The 16162-nt window shown below is 39.0% G+C and overlaps 1 protein-coding gene across 1 annotated transcript in view; it reads left to right on the top strand.

The window, feature by feature from the left end:
• Window positions 1–16162, top strand: part of TRIO (trio Rho guanine nucleotide exchange factor) — a 245667-nt gene that overhangs the window by 176857 nt on the left and 52648 nt on the right. The window contains exon 34 of the mRNA XM_085052129.1: window positions 509–752. Within this exon, the coding sequence (XP_084908255.1) occupies window positions 509–752 (244 nt within the window). The remainder of the gene's footprint in view (window positions 1–508; window positions 753–16162) is intronic.

Raw genomic sequence — 16162 nt, 5'->3', positions numbered from 1 at the left:
AATTGTGTATGGTATGTCCTGGATGATTTTGTGACCTGTGTGTGTAAACTATGAGTAGGATGGGAATAAGGCAGTAAGTTCATTTTAAAATACTCCCTCCTTCTGTCTTGAATTTGCAAGATAACAAAGCTCACGAGTGACTGTATTTAGTAATATCTGACTTTTTTTTTTCTAATTATCACACATAAAATATATTCAGAAGCGACTGCTACTTCAGCTTTTGGGATAAGGAGCAGTCTAGCAAGAAAAACTGCTTAAATCCTCCGCCCAGCACTGTCACAACCAGTGTGCTTTGAACAATAGGCAGAGACAAGCAGAGTTAGAAATCTGTTCTAAAACGCCATAACTGCCTGATTTTGAAATGGTCTCTTCTTGATGTGGAAAGTCCCAGAAGCCTGCTATCTCATCCAACATACAAATCCTGACGGGGTCCTAAATAGGTAACGGTGTGTGACGGACGGTTTGATAACCAGCATTCATCTGGCTTCTCCTTGTTTCCCCCTCACAGTTGTCTGGTGGGTGCGAGCTGACGGTGGTGATCCACGACTTCACCGCCTGCAACAGCAATGAGCTGACAATCCGCCGTGGGCAGACTGTGGAGGTCCTGGAGAGGCCCCATGACAAGCCTGACTGGTGTCTGGTGCGAACCACAGATCGATCCCCGGCTGCAGAGGGCCTGGTGCCCTGCGGGTCCCTCTGCATCGCCCACTCCCGCAGCAGTATGGAGATGGAGGGCATTTTCAACCACAAAGGTAAGGAGGGATGGACACGAAGTCTAGTCATCAGCAGCTTGGGTTTTGGGTAATGGAGAGTACTGTGCAAATGGCAGCTTTGGTGCAGTGGCTCCTTCACTGTCTGGTTCTCAGCAACCATGCTGTTTGTTCCAAGAATAAGCAGTTCTCAGGATTAAGGGAAAATGTGGCTGAAGATAGGGAAGAGGTTTAAGCAAATTATATCTTGGTGAAGAGTTATATATCAAATCAGATCAAGCTGCAGCGATAGGAAAATCTGTACCTGACAAGTGCTGAAAGTGGAGAGGGAAGAAAATCTCCAGCATGGATTATCAATGGTTCCTGAGAAACCCTGCAGTAAGAAGTCATGACAACATCAGGTTCAGCGATGGAAAAGGTAAATACACCCATCCATATGCCCTGGCACAGGAATTGTTCATTTGGACTTCTGTATTTTACTTAACTGAGCTTTTCAGAGTAGCACTGGCACACTCATCCCTTTTTCCCAGAGCATCTCTGAAATCTTACCTTGGGTTTTTTTCAGATGCATGAAAAACTATTCCCCTGAAGGGTGCAAGAAAAATCTGATGATTTTTTGAAAGGTTTTATGTTTTTAGTGTGCTATAATCCTTTGACTCTGTAAACTACCCAGGCTCACAGAGTAGATTGTTAGTAGAGAAAATGCTTGCTTGCTGCATTCGCAATTACCTGAGGTAGCAGACTTTGAACAGAAAGAAATGTGAACTTATGAAAAAGAAAAGGAGGGGAAAAACCCAGAAAAATAGTTCATTTCATCACATGGTAAGGAAAAAGATGCATTTCAAAAAGTTTGTTATTGCAGGTAACAAGATTAGCAAAGTGATGTTGGGGAAAATGTGTCTTCCAAAACACAAAATTCTGGTTTTGGAAAGTTTTTCATAACTATAACCACAATTTTTTCAATTATTCCGTCCATTCCAGCTATTACAATTTTTCCCATGTTATTTTAAGACACTGTATAAATATGCTTGACTAAAACAGGAATGAGTCTGTGTTTCTTACATTTGGGGCAGGCACAGCAGGAACTTCCTGAAAGCTGGGTGATTAGGGGCTGGGGGGAATTTGAAGGATTGAGCTGTATATTTGTAGTAGTCTTTTGTTGTTTTGTGTCCTGTAATAATTTCGATAGGGAAAGCTTGCAGATGTTCTGATGGTAAAATTGGAAAACGTAGTTGGGTAACACTAAAACTTTTCTTCTTGGACTAGGGGTGAAATCAGTATTTTTTTAACAACACTCACAGAATTGATAAATCCCAATTTCCTTTGGAGCTAAGGGACTTCACTTTTGAATGCAGAGAATTTTATTAGGAGAGGCAGATTGTACTGGACAATATATATTATATGAAACACATTAAGCCTTTCAGAATCCTGAGAGACAGACAGAGCTGGTTTTGTGTTTGAGAAGTTACTTCTATTAATCAAACTGGCAGACACGACTCGTATTGCTTTTTTTTTTTCTTTAGCATTTGTTTGGGGACAATGGGGCATAGCTTTTCAAAGATACTTTACTCTGTTTAACGTGGTACTTTGAAGTAAAGAGCATTAATTAATTATATTAATCACGGACACTGAAGAAGAAGAGAAAGCCATTGCTAGAATGAGCATAATTTGCAGGGTTGAATGCAGCCTCAGAAGTGCCTTCTGTCCCTGCCACAGGCTTCCTGCGGGATGTTGTGGTATGCCATCCTAATCCTAACTGATAAGAAGCAGCTGCTAATTGTTTATTCCCACATTGCTGGGTGTCAGGCTTTAGGAGATTGATGTTTAATTTGTAAAGTTTCCCTGTGTGTGACTGAAGTCAGTGTGAAATGTCTTGAACATCCAAGCTATTATATAATGTTACATAGTCTGGGGAGGGGAAAAAAAAGGGTAGAAAAGGTACATAAAAGTACTGGATTTGTTTCACTTTCGTCTCTACCTCATCTTTCTGTTGCTTGAAAGAGGTTGATAGTGTTCATTTCACTGAGGGATTACAAAAATTAGGCAAAACTATTGAAGTGCTTTGATTTTATTTTTCCCCCCATAGCGAAAAGTACCTCAGACAATCCCACAAACCAATTATTCATTCTCAAGTGCTGCATTTGATTAAAAAAAGCATCAGGGAATATGCTAATCAGAAGAATGGAAAAACAATTAAATTATCTTCTCAGAATTGTTCATTGTGGGTATTGATTGAGGTATGAATTCCTAAAAAACAAAACAAACCAAATCCTCTAACAAAGAATGCATGAGTGACTTACATAATGTATGTCAGTCCATGTTCTTGGGCAGATAATTTTTCACATACTTCATAGATTTCTAGTACTTCATTCTGAGCCTTTAGTCTTTTTAATACAGATTTTCTTTTCCTTTTTTGACAATAAGTCAGTATAACTTTCAGAGTTTTTGTGAGATTCAACAAATTAGGATTTTGAGGTCTGAAAATACACATCCTGTGAGGCTTACAGTGTGAGCATCAAGTCAGAATAATTCTGTGCAGTTCATGGACTAAGACATGAGTCTCTAAGTTTTGCATATCTGACATGCCAAGCTGTTGGGAGAGGCTGAGGGAAGGAGAGGGTTTATGTATTTCAGGGGAGAGAAGGGAGTGATCACCATCAGAAGTGGTGGGGTTGGCTGCTTGGATGTAGAGTGCTTAGCCTATACAGATGGCTTGCTGAAGTGTTTTTCACTCCTTTCAGTATCTATGGGCCCTACAATTTTGATCTATTCAATAGTGTTTATCAGTAGCACCACTTGCCCACAAAAGATTGGAAAGCCACAGCATATCAGAGGTGAAATGAGCTTCAAAGTTTTGAAATGGCAAACCTCTTGTAATTGGCAGCTGGTTCTTAGAGTGTGTCAAACCACATTTCATCACTGAGTGCAGAAATGTTAATGCCTTAAATAATCTGAAATTATTATCCATAGTAGGAAAATATGCAAAATTATTAAAGCAGAAGGTACGTTCAGTGAAGCCTAGTTCTACCAGCTGATCTTGGTCATTCCTTCTCTGTCCACACATTATCTTGTCAGCCATGAAAGGTAATGTTGTTTTATTCTCATGTTAAAAGACAGCCCCAAAAATGACCCTCATCAATTGCCTACCAGTGTAGGTGTTACTTCTCCTCTAAGAATGTGTATTATCTAAAGCATCTAATCAGTATGAATGGATTAAAAAAACACACATTTACAATACCTTCAAGCTCTAAAATTTTTTAGAAGTTAAGGTAATAAACACTTTATTAAGAGTATGAGGAAAGCATTGCACAGAAAAGACATTCACTGATGAATAGTAACTTAGGGGGAGAGTTAATTGTGGGTTCCTGACCTCTTGCTTGCTCTGCTGGATATCAAATCTATTTTTGTACGTTATTTGGGTCATTTAATCAATTTGATGTGCAGTTTACAGATGAACACATTTTTTAAAAAATCCTTTTATAACAGGGGGAAAAGAGAAACAAGTGGGTAGTGAAGAGGCTGAATAACAGTTGGTGCAGTCTACAAAAAATAAATCACTAGCTCTGGAAGAACATGTTTTTCACAAGTAATGCATAAGGCAACATTTTTTTTGCAATGATTTCCCACATGTTTTTGGGTGTGGGGGAGAAAGATTGTTCCTGTTGTTTTATTTGGTGCTTCTCTCTTTTTTAACATGGGATTCTTTTCATTCTATGGTACATCTTTTCTTACATGCGCAGTTCTCTTTCTTTTGTTTGCAGGGCATTTACACTGCCACAGGGCTTTGGGTAAAGGGCAGGGGACAGGATTCAGTGTAATGAAATTGAATGTGCAAGCTCAGAAAAATTGGCAGCTATTTCAAATTGTTTGTGAATGTCTTGCCTGTTTAGATCCCAAGTTTGCTGTCTTTCCCAAATTTGTGGGTACTTCTGAAGAATTTGTGATAGTTCATCATGTCCCTTCTGCAGGAGCTACTGTTTGGAGACCTACAAAGGCTGCAACAAGCCTTTGCTCATGAGGCTTACATTTATGTCTCCTTTAACTTAAGAGATTTTGGGGGAGACCGTGTTTAACTGCCAATTCATGTTTGTTGGCAAACAACGATGGTTCATCTGTTTGTTTCAAAACAAAAGTCTTTTGTCTACCTGAAGGTACAGTGTCTGCTTGTATTATACCACTGTGTAATCCAAGGATCTGTACAGGTTTTGTTCAAACCTGAGAGGTAGATGATGTCTTAGTAACATGGTGCCAAGCCACATACCACTCACATACTGAATACTGGCTTTTGCTTTTCCTCTGAGGATACTGTCCTGACTGCAGCCATAAACAGAGAAATGTTATTTCAGCAGTCTTCTTTTTCCAAATGTAGTCTCTCTCAAAGAATCTAATGTAGTAAGGCAGATCAAATGGCTTTGCAAGACAAAGGTTGACAAATTTGTTCAAATTGCTGTGTAGTAAGCCATTTTCTACACCTGCAAGATGGGAAGAACTGATGTAGGGCAGGTATCAGAGCTCTTCCTGAATATGCTGTAGGGACCCTCTCTTCAGGAATTAAGGAAGTCAAAAATTGTGTGGGTGACCCTAGAGATATTTCCCCAGAAGAGAGAGATATTTTATAGCTGAGGCTACAGAATGGGCTAAAACACAGTCTTGAATTTGTTGCATTAAGTAAGCTTGCTCTGACACAACTGAATACTATTCAGAATACCAGTTTTCAATGAAAAGAGAAGCAGAGAGAGAGTAAAGGTGAAAGTCTTGTGTGTGACTGAGAGCTTTGAAAGTTATGCTTGGGAAATGGAGTGTTTCATGTTGAGTCTAAATACTATTCAGTGTAGGAAGAGGAAGCTCTGCATAGCAGCAGGAGAATTTGGTCGAGCAAAATGGGAATCCAGTTTGAATAATTGAAGAAGTTTGCAGTAGAAGAAAAGAAGCATGAGTTTGGCACCAGTTGTTTGCTCACAAGCAGGGAGGCTGTAGAAGGGGAGGATTTGCTGTTTTGAGACTGCAAGCAAGTGAAGCACAGGCCATGTGTAAGGAAAAAGGATCCCCACCCGTGGCTCAGAGCCAACGTGCTGCCTGTGAGACTGCCTGACAGCGTTTGCAGCTGCAGGAAATGAGTTACAGCCCAGGCCAGAGGGGAAAGCAACTCCTGACAATGAGCTGGTGGGGTACGTGCTCTGCTCTGCTGCCTTGGGGCCAGGTGGCAGGAGGTGGGGACTGGAGTTTCCAGGGCACCAGACCAAGAGGGATCTGCTCTTGCTGCTACACAGAGGAATGTGATTGCATGCAGAAAGTGATACAGAGGAATATGTTGGACTTGTACAAGACACCAAACCTTAATCTAAAAATTCTGTTTCCTAATGGATCAATTACCTCCTCATAAAACTTCCAAATAGCAGGATGCCCATCCAGATAGCCAGCTGATAGCCTAACGAGGAGCTTATGGGAGGCCAAGCTGAGCAGTCAGTTGAATTTGACACTCCTCATGTTTAAATTAAGAAAAAAATTGAAGCTGTGCTGCAGTGTCAGTTCAATTTATTTATCAGGCAGACTTGAGCTTGAGCAGAGATGCATGCATAAGTTCAACTTCGCAGTTACCAGTTGTTTTGAAAGAGTAATAAATCATAAATTTTCATTTAGTCACAAATATTTTTCCCAAAAGCACTACTAGTCTAATAGTGGCAAAGATGGTTTGAATTTAGGTTGTATGTGTGTGATTTTTCAAACATGTTCTTGTGCCTTAGTCCAGGTAAACAAAGTAGCTGCAGTATAAAGTAAAACAAGAATTCTCTATCCTGACTTTCCCACCTTGTGGTTTTAGTTGAGTTTGCAGTTAAAAACATCATCTGAGCATAAGTAAACTTAAATAAAATGTCAGCAATTGACTGTGGTCCGTTAGGTAATAATCTTTGCATTGAGCTTTATAGCCACACTGTGTCAGATGGTCAGAATTAAGAGCCAAAACTGAGCCTTGACAAATGGTAAAGTCCCTATGAATTGCTTCCTTGGTGTTGCACAATCTTAAACTAGACAAAGAGGTTCAGTGAATCTCACAATTTGAATTTCTAGACGAGATCTCTTTAAGTCAAGTTCACATGTGCTCTGAAACATGGTAGGATTGATTTCTGCATAAACCTACCTTTAACTCCTGCATTATTCTTTTATCATAATGCAGCCTAGGAAGACTTGTGAGATATATCAGTATTTCCCATGCTGACTCTATTTGTGAGCATAAGTACGTGGTTAATTTGTCTCTGGAGTTTTCATACATAGCTAATGAAAGGATTTTACCCTGCTTGGGAGCTCCGTATTACAGCTGAGAAAAAGAAATTTTTATAATTCTGGCCTGAATGTACTTTTGGTCCCAGACAGCTGCCAAATATATTTCTCTTATATATTGTAGTTGGAAAGGAAATCGGTGCATAAAAAGTATCTGCTTCAGAACAGATGTATTTGCACAGCTGATTTTTGGGAGGTAGAGGGTGGATATAAACCAGCAATTCTGATGGCTTTAGGTTTCCCAAGAGAGTTGTTACTTTGCTTGCAATTAGCCTTGCTTTGACAGCAGTTTCATTTTCTAACCAAGGTTAGAACCGAGTACAAACTCAAGTCATATCCTGCAAATGTTGTTTCTATTCAGCAGTTGAAGAAAACCTTCCTGAAGTGTTGTTTGCTTTCCTTAACTGTCTCTCTTCAGGTGCAACAAACTTAAAAAAATTGATTAAGTGTTGAGAATTGCTTTGTGAGAGTGTCTTTGTTACCCATATTTTGCTTGCTGCTTCTTTTTTTTAAGGAGCAGGCTAGAGCTGATGATCTTGTGCACCTTGTGGGACATCCTCACATTACATTACATCATATCATCTGTCATCATCACTGCCTGCAGATGGAACCAGCAGGATTTAGGGTTCCACTTACTTCCTCCAATTCTGTTTTTGTGAGGAGGCTGCTGAATGTGTTCCATTGACTTCATTTCACTTCTGCAAATAATAAAATATTATGCATGCTAAACTAGCAATGTTGCATCACTTTTAACATAACTATCAGAAGCTTTTTCACAGATGCCCTTGATGTTTCTTAAGTTGTTGGCACTATTATGCAATGTTTCACTTCTATTTTGAGTGCATATTCACTGACCTAGGTGTAATTACAATTCAGGACATGCTCGTGTTTTCTCCTAGTTTTGGGATGAGTACAAATAGCAAGACATATTTCTCTATCTGGAACAATTATTGAACTTAAGTTCATTATTGTGCAACATGGAACTTAAGCAAAGAAGCGATGGAATTCTTAGAGCAAACTGTATAAAAGAGGCTGTTGTGATAAGTTAATAAAAACATTTCATGATCCGAGGAAAACACACTGATCATGCTTTTCAGAAATTGGCAGTCCACATTTTCTAGGATGGATATATAATGGTTAACCCCTATAGCAACAGAAGACATTTGCATAACTGACATACAGGCGTAAATAGTTAAGGTCATCTTAGGTAAACTTGATGTCAAATTATCCTTGATTACCAACACATTCTAATTTTTCCCTGTGGTTGTAAACCAGCTGTGGCCAACCTCTGCTGTCCATTAGCCATTTACAGTGCAGCAGAAATAGCTTGGAAGAAAAGAGCTTAAAAGTATGTCAGGTTTTCAAGCGCAGACTGGACAAAGCCCCAAGTATGCTGGTGTGATCTCATAACTGACCCATCCTTTCAAGCAGAAGATTGGACTACATGGATTTTTGAGTCCACTTGGAACTTGGGTTATCTGGTGATCCAATGCTGAACATTAAAATTGCTAGCATGGACTTGATGTGTTCTAAGTATTGCCTGGAGCCTTAGACTCCCCTTGGTGCCTTTTGAGGCCGTCAGAAATACTGAAGATTTTGGCTGCCAAATACATTTATTCCATGTAAGAAGTTGGAAGGAATCATAAAAAGTATTTCTCCTTGTGAAAAACTCCAGTTGTGCTTGTTGCACCTTGCTGGGCGTGGTCATAACCTACTTAGGTATATGTTCATTTTTTAATGTATCAGTGAGACCGAGATTCTTTAAACATGGAATCTAGGGAAAGCTAGCTGCATGCAAGAACCTGCAAATATGCTGAAGGAAGAAAAGGTGCTAGGGTTTAAGATCATCAAGCTCACCTGTTAACCCAGCTCTGCCAAGTGCACTATTAACCATGTCCCTCAAAGGAAGCATCGTCTCCCCACTGGTGAATTGAACCCTGGTCTCTGGCATGACTGGCAGGGACTGGTTGAATAGACTGAAGTATTCTTTAGGCAGTATTAAACAAAAAAACTTGATTGGTGAAGACCACCAAATTGTTAACCATATATCTTAAAATATTTTTATCAGTAGCCAATCTGTTTTAGAGTGTTTATTTGTTATGGCCTGACTTGGTTGTTCACCAATTCCAGTGTATTTTGTGCTGACTTCTCTCACGAGTAACGAGATACATGCACTTTATGTGCTGGTTGATTTAGTAGAACAGGCTTAGGTGTGTTTCTCCTTTCATCCTAAAGATGTGGCAGGACTACCTATAGTTATGCCAGAGTCAGTTTGGAAGGCACTGGCTCAGAGCTCTGTTTACAGTCTCAGAGTAACTTCTAAAGAATTGGTGTTTACAGCAGGTGGTACCCTGGAGGTGTGTGGTGAGTTCTGTTTGTGTCCTGGTTGCTAGCTTTAGTGAAAGCTCAGGCAGTGGGATCTAGTGCTTGTCCACATCACCTTCATGAGATTATGTGAAGTTACAGTCCTCAGAACTGGAGTAAATTAATTGTAGCAGCATTTGACTGGCTTTTGCTGTTTGTGGAATAACAAAGCCTAACTCTGTTATTGTTAACATTCTTAGCCATCTAAACCTTCTACCATGATGGCATGCTTTGTTCAAGAGGAACTAACTGGGAAAAGAGAATGTAGAAAAATTTTGTGTCAATTAAAACAATTTTCTGGCGCCTCAATTTTAGTTGCTGTCCTAAAGCAGCATTGTTGTCTTAACTGAGTGCAGTAACTTACTGAAATATCTGAAGTGTAGTCTTAGACTGGTTATTTCATAGATGCATTTTTGCAGTTCTGCTAAGGGGTAATGATGTAATTTGTAGGAAATGTACCCTTTTCAATTTTTTCAACTGTGTGATCACATGAATTTCTTTGGTTCAGAACTAATTTTCTTTTAAATGGGAGTAAAACATGTTCTGCATAACCCAAACAGAAATGTCTTAACTTTTTCAGGACTATATTATGCTACATGTATAATACAAAGCAGATAGAAAAAAAAAGTTAATTAGAATGCAGAAACTCTCACATTTATGGAATTGTTTGACAGTACACAATTTCAAGTGTTTCTGTCTAGTATCATCTGATAGGCAATGTATAATAATGAGCCTCAGTCCTGTGGATTTTTTTTTCTCCTCCTTTCTGTTTTGCCTGTGGTAAAGCTAGCCTCCAAATACACGTAAATGTACTTCGTAATAAATCTGTGTTTATAATTTACAAAAGCATGGCATCTGAAATCTAGGCTTAGAGTGAAAGAGAAAATGCCTATTTCTGTCTTTTCTCTCCTGTTAGATGCAGTGCAGGGGAACTGAGGAGGTTGCTTTAATTTGCTAAAGCATCTTCTAATGTAATAAAGGAAGCTGTGAAAGTATGTAAGGGGTTTTTGTGTTAAGTGCTTCTATTTGAAATCCACTCAGGTGTTTTCAGAGCCTCTGTGCCTTTCCTGCTTTCCCAAGCAGCTGGCTGTTGGATTGTGGCTGAGGTCCATCTGCCACACCTTGGAGTGCCATGCGACTTAACCTGATCTCCTACAGGGACTTGTGACAAGCAGTACTGAGCAGAGACAAAAGGAGGAGAGGTGCCACTGAAGTAAACCTTTGTAACTAACCAAATAGCATTTTTACAATTTGAACTGAGCAGAAGTAGAATAAGAAAAGTGTTTTGGTCAATAATATCAAGCAGCAGGTAGCCCACACAGCTGGAAGAATTCCTCCAGATGCATTTGTATGGAACTTCAGCATTAGTATTTCTTACAGGGAGTCTGTGTCCCATTTTAAAAGCTTTGCTTTTGTTGGTTTGGGTTTTTAAAGACCTGGTTTGACCTGGTAGAACTGTTCATTTTCCTTTTAAGTCACTTAAAAGGAATTAATTTTAAGTCAAGAACAATTCAGTATTCTGAGCACTTCTGGTGAATATATTCTTTTGTCTTTGACTGCATGCATTTTAAGTTAACGTAATTACCTAAGAGAGTTATGTTAAAAAGAATCCAAACCTCCAGTATGTGCAGCTAAAACTGGTTTGGAAAATTAAGCCTTGTTTTGACCAGATTATTTTTCACGCCAAAAGGCTGTTTTCCCTTGGGGAAATGAAGAAAAGAAAGAACGGTGAAGGGTGACTTGTATAATAAAATTAATGTAAAAAAAAGAGTGTTTCTTCAATATGTCTCATTAGGGCAACAAATATTTCTCTCTTGGAACACTTTTTGTGTTTTCTCCAAAGAAGAGATGACACATGGCCTATTCCTTCTCCCCTCCCACCCCTTGCTAAGTACTGAATGTATGTGAAACAAAATTCCTTATACTCATCCAAAAGATTTTGTTTGAATTATCTAAAGCTGGTTTGTTGTGGTTTTGCTGACAGTGGCTGGGATCCTTCAAGCTAGTTTGGCATGCTGCAGTGGTGACTGCTTTGAGGAGTCAGAATTTTCCCAGAGCTGTTCCAGATAAACAGAAGACCAGGGACACTGAACATCTCGTCATTTCTTTGAAAGGCCTCTTCATTCTTAGGAATGGTATATAGGCTCCAATCCCTTGACTACAGCACAGAACAGAGTTAAAAATTCAAGTAAATAATAGCCAAATTATTAAGATGGGAGAGAATTTACTGTGTCATGTGCTTTTTTATATTCTTTCTTACTGTAGGCATGAGCAACAGCTAGGGCATGTTCTGCAAAGCTGAAGACAGGAAGGACTTGTTTAGATCCTAGCCTGGGTGACTGAATAGTTGAATATATGGTTCATTTCCCAGTGTTTTTAATTAAAGCCTGAGTACTTCAGTGTCTTGATATCAGTTGCTCTTGACAAATGCTTTACTCAAGATGTAGAATGGAAGGCTATAAATCACAGGGCTGAAAATATCTCTTTACCCTCAATTAGAAATACTTTTCCCAGGTTTGCCAGCTAATGAGATAGCCTGTGTGCTTTGTTGGAGATGGCTATTGGTTGGGGGTTTTTTGGCTGGTTTTTTTGAGTTTTTGTTGTTGAAAAATACATGTATTTTGAAGGGAGTTCTTGGAAATCACACATTAAGGATGTTCACACAATTCATTGCACAGTACAATTTCTGAGTGATTGAGTTTAAAGTGTCTCTGGCAGCTGGCAGCAGTGGTAGTAAGGAGCAGGAAACAACACGCTGAATGTAAGCCCAAAGAGCCAGTGTTGTAATGATTCTGCTTCTTGCAGAATGGCAGTGTTATCTGTGAGACTGAGGAGCAGTGAAGCTTTTTTTTTTGGAACAGGATGATCTTTGTATGTGGAGCTAAAGAAACCAGACCCTGGTGGTGCAGCTGTACCCCAAGCAGTTAAACTGTGCACACATTGTACACTGAGGAAAAGGCAAAGTTAGGCTCCTTTCAGAATTTTCATCGTAGTGTGGGAGCTCACCTTTGAAGATTCAGCCTCAGATTTGTTTATTAATGTGGTTTTGCTTTCTTGATTGTGTTAAAATATTCTGGTGTGGGACAGAGTGCCTAACCTGCTAAAGATAGGATTTGTATGCAAAGTCTGCCTGATTTATTTATTATTGTTTTTAAATGAAAAATTCATATTGTAAATAAAATTCCTATTGGTTTGTGCAATGTTATGTAGTTGAAGAATTTCAACAGTTATAAATTTATGTCTAACTTTGGCTCCTAGGTCTGGGTGGTCTTTGGCCATGCACAGTTTTAGAAGTGTGAAGCTTTTTTCTCCCATACACAGAAACATGACTCAAAATTTTAAGAACTGTGCAATACTAAATCATGGAAGCATTTGTCTCATAGATGTCTTAAAAAATTGTTTTAAGGTTGTGACATTTAGATGCTGGCAGAACCAAATGAAGAACTCACTCTTCTATTAATTTCTGTTATCTTGTATAAGCTTCTCCTCTCTTAAGATGAACAAGAGTTTTTCTAATAACTTTGTAGTACTGGTTTCAAAATCTATTAATTACTTTTGTAAATGGAATGTCAGGCTATGAGGGGGAAGATTCTGGAGAGGGCAGATTTAGTTTTGCTTGAGAACAATGTTGAAGCTGTGTTTTCTCATGCTATAATCTTTCAAACATAGACACCTCCCCACCATGCCAGGACAGATATTAAGGAAGAAATGTTGGCTCTTTAGCTTCTTGCTCTCAGGCAACTCAGAATAGGTATTTAAATTTGAAATTTCTGCATTTGATTACCTTCCCTCTCTTGTTCTGCTTGTTTCCACCAAGATGGTACAAAATGTAATGGGACTGTATGAAGATTAAGTTGGAATGCTGTTTATCCTTGTTTTAATATAATTCTAGTATATATTCCTATTACCATGCAAATATCTTAGGAGTATGAGAAGTGCAGTCAGCTTAATTCCAGTTGTCCTTTTAAATGAAAGAAGGGATGAATGTTTCCATTCTTACATACAAGACTATTAATAGAAGCCTCATACAAGGTTACACTTCTGTAAGGACGTTAATACAGTGGCAAATGGTGGGTGCAGATGCTGCAGTTAAGACCTGGTACCTGTGAAAAGCTGAAGCTGTAATGAGCTAATTTGTTGGCTGTCAGTGGCAGAGACTGGTGAGCTGTTACATCTGTGCTGGGGTGAGCTGCCAAAATGTTAATACTTTAAAATGGTTTTGGCAGGCTGGCACTGTCCATCAGTGATCGCTGAGATTAATTGCAGTTGAAGTTGATCCCGTTCCTTCACTGCAGTAATAGATACAGGCATCTGATGCTTCACTTGCGTCTGTCATATGAAGTATGTGCTACCTGATCTACTGGGGATGTGCAGTGCTTTTCTAGCTGGGTTTTATTTTTTTCTGTTTAGTTTCTTTGTTTAATCACTGGGATGTAGTCTTTATTACAAAATAGTGTCTTAAAAATGAGTGGGCTCTTTTACCTGGGATTCTAAAATCTTCATGAAATAGACAGAATTTTTACCTGGACACTTACTTTGTCACAGTTCCAAGTAACTGTGAAGAATCTTAAATTGCTTGAGGCCTGAAGGGGCATTCATTAGTACTTCTCTTTCAGAAGTGAAGAGGATAACAATCTACTTTTTTTAAAGGATATTAAATTAAGTGTATAACCAAGAAAACTAATTTCAGCTTTACACAGGTGTGGCAAAAAATGAAACAGTTAATTTTACTTTAAAAAAAAAAGAGCCACATCTATTTCAACTTCTGTCAATTGGCACACATCAACGTATGAGCTTTTAACATTGGTAATTTCATCAAAGTTTGTTTTTCTGATGACCTGTGGTCTGTGAATCATGAACAGCAGATGAAGCAGGGGCAGCTCACTTGCTGCCGTGCAACGCCCTGTGCAGTCCAACCTCTTAGGCACTGAGCTTGTGCTCTGTACCCAGCTGTGTTTTTTCCTGAAGATGTTCTCCATGTAGACATATTCCTGCCTGTGGAATCAAGATTACCTGAATGGGTTGTTATTACCAAGAATGAGCTCCTGCAAAAAACTGCTGATGTGAGGAGTTGCAGGAAGAGCTGTCTAGCACTCAGGGGTAGCTAATGCAGGATATGGCACTGGAATACAGAAAACCGGATGGAGCTAAAGGACAAAGAGAGCTTTGTGGTAGAGCTTGAAGTAAACCATGGAAAGACATTAATAGGCTGCCTGTTTGGGCATAAAATTACATGTATTGATGCAAGTCCCTGTCTTGGAAACTGAGACTTGTGGTACATCTTGAGGTGTTTTAAGTCTGATCTGAGGTGACAGTGGTACTGCATAATGGTCTCTGCCTGTTAAGTTGAGAAATATTGGGTTTGTGGTACAGACATCATCTGCCTTTTGCTTATACTTCAGGAGAAGTTACAAGCCTGAGCTGTCTGCCTTGGACTATAAGAAGGTTGTAGCTATTGTTTCAGTATATGCCCTGAGATGTTTTTCAACCAAATTCTTACCTAATGTGCCCAGTGGCTCTGCACCACATTCACGTGGGATCTGTTGTCTCCCCTCCAGTGTTGCTGTGAAGCAATTGGCATTTTACAAAAACTGTGTCATCCAAGACAAATGTGTATCCATGATACTTTCTTCTTAACCACAGAACCTGTGAAATATGACTCCAAGACAGTTCATGCGGTCATTCTCTCTCCTTCACCACCTTGATTTTTGTCAGACTTTTCTGAGAATCTTGTCAGATTTTTCTCTGAGAAGGGGTCAAAGCAAAACCTAAAAATGACAGTGTTTGCTTTCAGTAGGAGTGGAAGAACTTTTTGCAATAGCAAGCTGCAAATGATGTGGTTCCCAGAGCATTTTTAATATCTTCCTGCATATATTATTGGTTTTATAAGGACAGTCTACATGTGGTTAAAAAGCAAAACAAAACCAACCTAAAAACTGTTTTTTGTATAAATTTTGCTCTCTTTTAGTCAGAAGCTTTCTTACATATGGAAATCACTACTTCAAAGCTGTATTGATAACCTATCTAACTAGATGTTGGTTAAAGGTGTCAGAGTTTTACAGTAACAAGAATGGCAAAATATTCTTTAGTATATTTAACATGCATGGGAACGGTTGTGGAGTGAAAGAAAGGGATTGTTTAATTTATTTCTTTTTCTTACTCAACTAGAAACTAGAATGGTTTTCAGATGTTCTGCAATTTCACTAGGAGTAAACCAGCCATAGTGGAAGTCTCACTGTAGGTGGTAAACTATAAAGATCACTTATCCTGAAGAAAGAGAGTTTTTTTTCCTCTGCCTTCCTCTCCCCTCTTCCAGCACCCCCACCCTTAGGAATTCAGTGTTATTTGAAAGTTGTTTTGGGTCAAAAGAAAATTGATCAAGAGTCAGAATTAATGCTTTCAGTGCAGGAGGCTATGAAGGAAAAACTGATTTAGAATTTAGATTAACTTTCCTTAGAAAGCAAAACATTATTCTCAGGTGGAGGGTGACCACATCTCTTCAGTAGTGCAGACAGGATAAGGTGTGTGTACCCAGCTTGTGTTGCATGCTAATGGTAAGCTTTCTTTGACTCTGGGACTCTATAGGCTCTCAGTTCCGTGTAAAATTCCTAGTTATCTTTGCATTACATGCATTTGCGTTTGCTAGTATCATGGGCAACCCCCTCACTGCTTTAGTTTCTTCTTACCCTCTCTACATGTTTGTTTACTATATAGTATTGTTTGTTCAATCTCATTTTTGGGTTGTTTTTTTTTTCCTATTCATATAATGACAGCATTTAATTCCTGTTTTTACAAAAACTGAATTCTTG

Source organism: Lichenostomus cassidix, chromosome 2 (genome assembly GCF_008360975.1).
Source record: "Lichenostomus cassidix isolate B80296 chromosome 2, HeHo_3.0, whole genome shotgun sequence".
Taxonomy (NCBI): domain Eukaryota; kingdom Metazoa; phylum Chordata; class Aves; order Passeriformes; family Meliphagidae; genus Lichenostomus; species Lichenostomus cassidix.
This window is presented reverse-complemented; position numbering and strand designations above follow the sequence as displayed.